This window comes from Punica granatum, chromosome 8 (genome assembly GCF_007655135.1).
Source record: "Punica granatum isolate Tunisia-2019 chromosome 8, ASM765513v2, whole genome shotgun sequence".
NCBI lineage: Eukaryota > Viridiplantae > Streptophyta > Magnoliopsida > Myrtales > Lythraceae > Punica > Punica granatum.
Window position 1 is genome coordinate 8,556,019 of NC_045134.1, and position 10,020 is coordinate 8,566,038.

General features: G+C 36.4%; 1 protein-coding gene across 1 annotated transcript; it reads right to left on the reverse strand.

Moving 5' to 3' along the window:
- Window positions 1-652: 652 nt before the first annotated feature.
- Window positions 653-9,329, reverse strand: LOC116188694 (disease resistance protein RPP5-like). The gene is made up of 5 exons (XM_031518179.1): window positions 8,304-9,329; window positions 7,239-7,385; window positions 7,065-7,134; window positions 6,844-6,941; window positions 653-2,407 (listed from the first exon to the last, which is right to left on the reverse strand). Exons 1-5 carry the CDS (start codon window positions 9,327-9,329, stop codon window positions 653-655), a joined length of 3,096 nt encoding a protein of 1,031 aa, XP_031374039.1.
- Window positions 9,330-10,020: the final 691 nt, after the last annotated feature.

The following is a 10,020-nucleotide window of genomic DNA, read 5'->3' on the forward strand; positions in this document are numbered from 1 at the left end:
TTATACATACAGGAATGGACGATCATACGTATATACATATATATATGTATATATATCTGCGTACTGCTATTTCCTCCTCTGTATAATGATGCACACCAACTGTTTGATGAAGAAACCAGGGAAGAAGACATCAAAGAAATAGTCCCTGAGACAAAAATTAAGGGTCAATTTGGCTTTCTATAAACACCATGGTTTTAATCAGGAACCAAGAGAAACATTACGTTGCCAAGAGAAACAGTAATGCACTTAACACTGAAGTACGATTAGGAAAAGGGCTGGGAGGAGATAAGAGGGTGACTTTCCGTTTCAGTGAATGGTGCGGGCAAGCCAAAAGGCACGGGTGGGTGGGGGGAAGGGGGATACCAAATGGTGAGCGACAATCGGCAGATGGTTGGTTTAACCCGGAACTCAGCCAGATAATCTCATAACGCTCGGTTGTTTGAATGAAATTTTCTCGATTTTTTTAGCTTTCTAATTTTTATAATAATCTTAATAAAAAAGATTATATATATATATATATATCGAAATATAAAGGAATGAAGAAAGAGTTGAAACTCACCACGGAGCAGCATCCAAATGACGAAGCGAATGGCAATTTACTTTATGGGCTCTTCATCACTATATTTGAAGATGAAATTCACATATGAATGGTTCACGTAAAGCTTTGCAAATCGACTTTTACTATATCCACTTTTAGCCCTCCAAGACCTGGAATTTCTCCCAGCTGATTGCAACTTATTATGGTCAACTCCCGAACATTCTTCAGGTTTGAAATATCTGGAAACTGCTCAAGACTCGGACAAGAACTTATGTCGAGCTTCTCCAGACTAGCTGGCAAGTGAGGCCTTATCGTTTTCAATGAATTGCATGAATTAATATACAGAACACGCAATGACTCCAGCTCTCCAAGACCCGAAATCTCCATTATTCTGTCACACCTTATTGCCAACTCCTGTAGATTCTTTAGGCGAAGCTTCCTCATACTCCTCTGACTTTGAACACGAGGCCACAGCCATCCCAAAGAATGACAATCGAGGACCCCTAATCCCTCCAGTGATTCTAGAGCTCTAAGTCCCGGAATGACCGGCAGTTCTGCATCCCATATAACCAGCAATTTTAGATTCAGCTTTAAGTGCGATAGATCAGGCAACGCCCTGAGACATCCGCAGTCCGTTTGGGACAGGATTTTCAAATGTGCTGGCAGGTGAGGCCCCAAGCTTTTCAATGATTTGCATCCATCAATTTTAATTAACTGCAATGATACTAACTCTTCAAGGTCTGGAAGCTGCAAGAGTTCGTTGCAGTTTTCAATTTTCAAGACTTGTAGACTCTTTAGATGCGAGAAATCCGGTAACTTCTGAACATGAGCGCAATCAACCAATTCAAACATTTGTAGACTCCCCGGTATCTGAAGGCCATCAAGCATGCTGAAGTCAGCCATTAGCACCAAGGTTTCCAACTGCTCTAATTCTCCAACACCAAGACTTTCGAATCCAACTTTTCCAATAAGACAGTCACAGAGTATTAAATAGGACAAGTTTTTCAAGTTAGAAAGACACGGGAGCTTTGTATCTTCTCCCACATACATAAGAGCCAGAGTAGACAAACTGGATGGGAGTGGTGGAATCCGTAGCAAGCCACGGCAACCCAATACAAGCGTATTAAGCTGAGAGACACTGCCTAATAATTCTGTTGGTAGTGTCTCAATATTTGACATGCATATGCAGAAGCATTTCCCTAAGTATTTTGGAGACCAAAACCGGCGCCCGTCTTGAGAAATCTTTTCGTAATCTTCCAAGTATACTTTCACGTTTTTCCCTGGAACAAGGGATAACCTCAAAGTGATTGGCCCGCGGTTTCCAATATTGCCTAGGGTCATATTAGTAAGGTTGCCTGGATTTGAGAAATCTGGGACCCACTTTAGTACCGCTGAAGTGAAACATAAACTGGTCAAACTGGCGGGAAGCCTCGGTAGTTCTTCGAGGTTGTTGCACACCTCCAACCCAAGCTTTTCGAGAGAAGAAAGATGACTAATCGTCAAAGGCAACATGCATATATCAGTATACGACAAGTCCAGTATTCTCAGGCGGGACAACTTCCCAATTTCGGTTGGGATTTCTCCTCGCAAATAGCTTTGATTTGCATCCAACTCTTGAAGCTTCTTCAACATTTCGATAGACCGAGGTAAAGTTCTCACCCTGCAATGCCACATCTTCAAAATTTTCAATTCCTTAAAATTCCCGATTGAATCAGGTAACTCCAAGAGGCCTGTGGCTGATACATTCAAAGTAGATAAAGATTGTAGATCCCCAAATGAGTCCGGTAGTTTTTGAATCTCGGAGCAATGCTTCAAAGAGAGGTGCTCAAGCTTCTTAAGGCGTCCAATGGAATCAGGTACCTGTTCAAGCTGTGAATAAGCCAAGTCTAATCTAACTAAGGCTTCGAGATACCCGATCTCTTCGGGCAGACATCAAAGAGATTTGCAATACTCCAAATTCAAGTGTTTCAAGCTCTTTAGATTGCCAATGGAGCCGTCTATCCCCTCTAATTTGTCACAACCTAGAAGAATCAACCTCTCTAGGTTCGTGTACTTTGATAAGTCGGGGATCCTAGATATGTTTTTGCATTCAATGAGATCTAGAACTGCTAAACTGTCTCCGACCTGGATAAATCAAAATATGAATTTTGAAATAAAATTATTAGGAACAGCCAACGTGCAAATGTCATGCATATATATATATATATATATATATATATATTAATCAACCTCTCTAGATTCGTGTATTTTGATAAGTCGGGGATCCTAGATATTTTTTTGCATTGAGTGAGATCTAGGACTGCTAAACTGTCTCCAGCTTGGAGAAATCAAAACATGAATTTTGAAATAAAATTATTAGGAACCGCCAATGTGCAGATGCCATGCATATATATAGGGACAATCAATTAAAATTATTAGGAACCGGCCACCACCCGCTCAATTGGGGTCGTTGGTGACCTCTGTTGTCACCAGAAACACCAGGCTGGCGTCGAGGCCACACCAACTGCAATAAAACAATCAGTGTATTTCTACAAGCAAGTGGGGCCTCGATCGCAGTCACCAAGCACCCACTTGGGGTAACTAGCGATCTCTGCGGTCATAGAAAAGAAACTAAAAAATTGACATAAAACAAAATACAAATTAAGAATAAAAGAAATTAAGAATAAATTGCATAAAAATGAAAAAAAAATAGAAGAATTCAAAAAATATAAAATGTTCAATTAAAATAGAAAATTTTGAGAAAAATAAAATGTTTTTCATGAGAATAAAAAAAAGTTCAGGCATATAAGAAAGAATCAAAAGATAAAATTATTAATATAAATCAATAAAACATTTAAAAAAAGTTTGTACATAAAAGAAATTCATAGCAATTTTCAAAAATTTTAATAAAATTCAAAAACTAAATAACTCAAAGAAATTTAAACACAAAAGAGGCAAAAAAAAAAGACATATCTTGGCGATCCTACTCTTGTCAACTAGTAGGAAAAAGTTCTTGGAATAGACGTGTCGATCCTACTGACTTGATGAAGTCCAGCAAGTTCGATATCATCGAGAAGTCTTTGACGCGACATTGGCCTAGTCGTCATGAGCTTTTTTGTGAGTCCCGACATCTTTTTGCAAAGATGCATATGTATACATATACTTACATATTCTTTTATATATATATATATTATACTTTTATGGCTGGAACATTAAAAAAAAAAAAGAAATGGTGGCATGTGCTCAACGTGGTCTTGAGACCATCTTTCCACCTCAACACATTTCATTTCATTTGTTTCTTTCTTTTCCTTCTTTGTTTTAGTGAACAAGGCTGAGAGATCGGGGAAGATCATGGTAGAAGAAGAAGAAGACTAAGTTTGGAGTTTTTGATTTGTAAGTTGATTCTCCTTACCTTAGACATTCTATTCACTACGATTAGATATGGATTAAGCCTTGTTGTCCATCTCAGCTAACCTAAGGTTCCGCATAATGATATGGTCCTTGTTGTAAGTTATTTTCCTACCTTAGACATAGTATTTACTAAGTTTTCGTATAGAGGATTGCTTGTTCGAGTTTATTGCAGTTGAGGTTGGGGTCGGATGATAGAAATAGGTTTTAAGCAAGTGGATGCTATGAAATCTGGTAATTTCCAGCTTGATAAGATCGGGATTAGTCTTATTATAATTGGATGAAGTATGTTATGATATACTGAGAGAACCTTAATAAGATTGATTCATAATTTGGATGTTTATAGTTAAGTACTGTTCTTGGTGTTAGAGATCAGTTTAGAGGAGATTGCTTGAGCTTTATAGGGTAATGGAAGATTTGAATTTATATGCTAGTTTACACTTGATTATTCCAATTGATGTAATTGGTTGGGTAAAAAATAGCTATATTCATGGACTTAGCTATGCTTAATTTGTCTTGAGTTGAAGGAATTAGATTAAATGAGATTATAATGCTTTGTAAGGGTCAATGGAGGCTTGAGTTCGTATGGTTGGTTTTGATTGGCATATGTATGAAATAGTTTATTGATAGTCAAGTGCTCTTGGTCAAGGTTCAAGCATAAGAGCTAATATGTAAATGCAATTGTTGGGGTGAAACCTTGATCTTTAACGGTTCTGTTGGAATTATATAAGTATATATACATATTTATACTTGATTTTCTAACCCTGATTATAAATTTATAGGAGCCAAGGATACCGAGACTATACACTCGAAAGGTTCGACTCATTGAGTTATAGTTTGGGGTACTTTGTGAGTATTTTTATTCCACTATGGAATGAAACTAAACCTTCGATTAATTATATCAATGATTGTTTGAATGAGATAAAGCGGAATGAAGATGGAATGAGCATTTTGAGGAATTATTGTGAATAAATTCGGTTAATTGCGGTATGATGATATTATTGTATAGTCATGGGACCGCTGATCTACCGGGATATAAATAGGATGCCTAGACCGTTGATCCGACGGAATTAAAAAAGGGAATGCCTAGACTGCTGATCTGGCGAGATATAAAATGAATGCCTAGACTCCTATTGTCGGAGGATAATGGGCGGCCCCTACTCATGATAAATGAAATGAGGAATTTGTGATTATAACTGCAGGATCACGGTGCCGTCGAAACTCTGTCGTGAGGATTTCGACCCTATGGTTACTATTATTTGTTGCTTAAGAATGATTGCTTGCATTATGTAATATTGAATTAGTTGATAAGAGAAAGGTTCAAGGCTAGAAAGTAGGTGTGTGTGTATATATATATACATCATTAGAAATTTTGAAGTAAGTGATATGACTGTTATTGTTGATGTGAATGCATAAACAAGTTTGATGTTAATACTCACTAAGATGCAGCTCACTCCTACATACATTTTTCAAATGAGCTAGGAGCTAGATTAGCAGCAAAAGAAAATCTTTTTGGACATCGGGGGTCAGTGAGAAGGATTTTTGTGGCTAGACTCACTCGTAATATAAGTAGTAAGTTCATATAGAATGCTATAAATATGTTACGACTTGAAACTTTTGTTTAGTTAGTTTACTGACATTAATAAAAAAAAATAGTACTCTCTTGAGATATATATAGATATTACAGCTTGCTGGATTAGTTATATATATATATATATTTGGGAGTTTATGGAAAGCATGCCTGTATGTGAAAAGTTTTTGTGGTAATAAAAATCGAGGAAATTTAGGAGAAATTCTACTGAAATTTCGGGTCATGACATTGTTAATAGTCGAATAAAGGGTAAAAGAAGTCAAGAATAAATGAGGTGACCCAGAAAAAGGAAGTTCATGATGATCTCATTTGGTAATTGTCCTCTGAGATACCAAAAAATTAATTACAAGCACATATGATATTAAAGCTAAATTTTTTCCCTTAGGACGTACTTTTTTATGTGAGCTTTCCATACCTCAATTTGATTTATTTTGGAAAATCTTAGGAGTGGATATAAACACCAACCCCCGACCCCTCCCCAAAATTAACATGCCCCTCTGTATTTGTAGCATGCCAATTGCTCTCCGATTTGGTTACCCTTTATGAAATTTATTTTCTTTTTCTATCTTATGAATTTTTCTATTTTTGTGATTTTTTTATTTTTCTTGAACATTTTGTATTTTTTTATAATTTTTGTTGATTTTTCTGAATTCTTCTTTTTTTTCCATTGTTATGCATTTTATTCTTAATTTATTTTATTTGATAAACTGATCCCTTTTATGTTTTTGGGCTTTGTATTTTATTTTATGTTATGAAAATATTTTAATTTTTCTCGAATTTTTCTTGAATTTTTCTTAATTTTCTTAATTTTTCTCATATAGATTTTATTTTCTCTTGCATTTATGCATTTTATACTATTTTCTAAATTTTTTTAGTGCCACATCACCAACCATTTGCCACATCAGAAAAAAAATAATTAACATATGGGAAATTTGCGGCCAAAACGATAGATCATGAATTTTTATTAAAAGAAAAAAAATGTTCATGCTACATTTGAAACTACCGATCGCCATGAACTTTTGCACGACTAATCGTAATTTTTATGTTTTTGATAGAGTTGTCATAGGTATCTTCAAAATATGGGGTCCGGCAATTGTCTAATGCCATTTCAAAATACTGACTTGTTAATGAATACTCGACCCCGTTTTACTACATTATTCAATTTTCATCATTTCAGTTTTTACATATTTCATACCAATATATAAAACTAATGCAGAAATATACCGGTCTTCTTTACTGTAATGTTAGATCATGTTTGATCAGATGACGGATGCATATATTAACGGAAGGCATTTCAAATAGCATAAATTTTTTAAGTTGTGCATACCTTCATTTTACTACATCCTTCCCAGTGCTCGTTAATGTAGCTATGTGAGAGATCAAGAATGGCCAACCTCCTCAAATATAGGTTGATAGCCTTAAAATCTGAAGGACAACGATGCCAATATAGCCATCTTAATTGTGTAAACAGATACTCAAAGTCCCCGACAATATTAATCCCGTTCAACTGAAGGAATCTTAGGTTCCATAAATTTTTAAAATGATCACTTGTAAGATTGCAATTTCGCATAGGAGCATCACCAGAAAGAGGAGGCAGTAATTCGATTTTTCCAGTTCCCTGCAAAAATGGAGAAATTTTATATTGAAACAAAAGTAGAAAAATCCTTCAAGAAAGATTTTTGTATGTATAATATGGATATGCATTCCTGCATATAACTTTACCTCTTTTCCTTCTAGTATCTTCCAGGCTTCCTTAATATCCCACAGCCGACTATGCTCCCCAAAATTCAAGAAATTCTCCATGCAAATAATTTCTCTTCCAAGATCTCTGAGATGGTCAAGCATCCACCGTCTCCTATCAACCATCCCCTGTATAACAAATTGTGAAATTAGCTCTTCCATTCCTGTCTCTGGAAGATGACCATTCACAATATTGCAATTTTGCATGGGAGCATCACGAGAAAGATGAGGCAGTAGTTTGAAAATTCTTTCAAGAAAAGAGAAATTGTAGATTGAAAATAATAGTAGAAAATTCCTCTAAGAAAAGTACAAAAACCCTCATTGTGGTTTGAGTTTGAGACAAATTGCACTCTGTAATTTTTTTAGGAATAAATAACTTCATGTGGTTCACTTCGTGAGACATAATGAATTTCACCATTAATTTTTGATCATTTTTGGTCCTCAAATATTTATTTTTTTTGTTACTACTCTCAAACTTTTAACTTTTTTGCAATTTGGTCCTAAAATTAGTAAGGGACTTGGGCCGCTAATCGGCAATCCTAACCCCACCACTGAGGTGGCTGATACCCATAGAAGACGCTGAAAACCTCGAAGGGGAGGTCGGGTTGGCTGATTGGTGGCGCCAACCCCCTAAATTGACCAGGATCTCGAGTTCGAGATCCTAATCGATTCGGGGACAGCCTACCTCCATGGTCGCTGGCATCCTTTGTGGGTGCATCCGATCCCGGTGGTGGGGTCGGGGTCACCAATCGATGGCCCCGGCCTCGACTCCTTTCCCTTTTCTTTTTGAATTTTAGGACCAAACTGAAAATACATTGAAAGTTTGAGGGCAATAATGGCAAAAATAAAAGTTTGAGGACTAAAAGTGACGAAAAAATTAACGGTGAGGTCCATTGTCTAAGAAAGTGAACCAGAGGGTATTATTTATCTCTAGAAAAATCACAGGGTGCAATTTGTTTCATGCTCAAATCACAATGAGAGTTTTTATACTTTTTCCAAAGATTTATGTATGTAAGATGTGTTTGTATGCCTTACGTATGGGTTTACCTCTTCTAGCATTTCTCGAAGATCCTTATCCCATAGCGGGCTATGATCCCGACCTCCAAGAGCTACCAAGGCATTCCGCAATGAACTAAATTCACTCTCAATATCTTTGACCTGCATCCTTGGTTCATCCATCACTTTTATAATAGATTGTGAAATTAGCTCTTCCATTCCCACTTCCGGATGAAATCCACAAGATTTCCACATGTAAATTGCATTGTTCATATTCATATCAGTAGGCAAACACGAGATATCGAGGAATATTTGTTTTGTCCGAAAATCTAGCGCTTCATAGCTTATCAATAATTTTTTACGGATGTTCTTCTGAGGGATCCTCACCAACATGCTTCTATTTTCTTCCCACACTTCTCTATGTTTGCCGTAGAGATATGAACCTAAGATCTCAAGAGCTAAAGGAAGTCGTCCAATACCAGAGACAACTGCTTTTGCAAGATCGAGGAAATCAGTCGGAGGATAATCCATTTTAAAAGCATGCTTCGAAAATAGTTGCAGAGCTTGTTCGAAATTCATTTCTTTCATTTCAAAAGTCCACAGTTCCGTAGACTTCTTCCCGCTGCCTTTTTCCAATTGCTCTTGCCGAAGTGGAAGCACACTGATATCCCTTGTTGTGATAATTACCCTACTTCCAGAAGAAAACCATTTTGAACTTCCAGCTAGGCTCTCAATTTGCTCCTTTTTATCCACATCATCAAGAACTATGAGAGCTCTCTTATTCTGACATGCATATTTGAGGACCTTGATCCCATCATCAATATCTGAAATAACTCTGGAGTCATTTGGCAAAAGATCATGTATGAGCTTCCTCTGCAGATGTTCAAGTCCATGCATTGAAGACTGCCGAATATCTGCCAAAAAACTATAAGCCTCAAACTGATCGGAGATTCTGTTGAATAGAGTCTTGGCAAGAGTCGTTTTGCCGCTACCACCTATACCATAGATCCCCACATATCGTACCCCATGAGCATGAATATCCAAGTATTTCAACACAATTTTAACTTGTTCATCCATTCCAACTAAATGCTCCGTGACAATCTTGTCTTTAACCTTCAAGTTAGCCAAGACCTCTTTAACTATTAATTTGCACAGTTCAGCATGTCTGCCACAAGCATCAAAGGAACTATTATGATAAAAAAAAAATTGATGCGATTAATATTAACATATATATTGGAGATGTCTCAAATTACGATCCAAAGACCTGACAAGTGAGGACAAGATCGGTTGAAAAAGAAAGAGGCAGTAATATCATATTCTGTTCATATTATATTTCCTAATTTTTAAGGGTAACGTTATATCTTTTGGATATTCGAAGGAGAAAATCTCCCCGGGATTATTAGGATTATTTGTAGGATATTTTTAGAATATTTCATGGTAAAAAGAGTCACATATCCGAGGGGAAATATCTTAGAGGAATTTTAGGATATTTTTTAGATACTGGGGAAGTCTTCAAGTAAAATTCTTGTATCAAACACAATGCAAGGGATAATTGCAAGAATGTTTGGTTGAGATTTTTTTTGGGAATTCTCTTATTGGTAAAGTGAGAGGATCGAAACATCAGCAAGACTCTTACTGGTGAGGTTCGTGTCGGTAACGAGGCTTTCAGAACACAAGTAATATTTCAATTGTAATCTCTGAATTTTTTCGATCTAATAGATACTCTTACTTTGTTACTGATACTTCCCTCAGTTTTAGGGTTTCGCCA

Bases quoted from the DNA above. Each gene is read 5' to 3' on its own strand.
- LOC116188694 (XM_031518179.1), bottom strand. From the start codon at position 9,329: ATGGATGAACAAGTTAAAATTGTGTTGAAATACTTGGATATTCATGCT. The intron at 7,386-8,303 runs GTAAACCCATAC...TTTGTTATACAG, and splicing joins TTCGAGAAATGCTAGAAGAG to GGGATGGTTGATAGGAGACG. The intron at 2,408-6,843 runs GTATGCACAACT...GCTTATTCACAG, and splicing joins AAGGATGTAGTAAAATGAAG to CTTGAACAGGTACCTGATTC.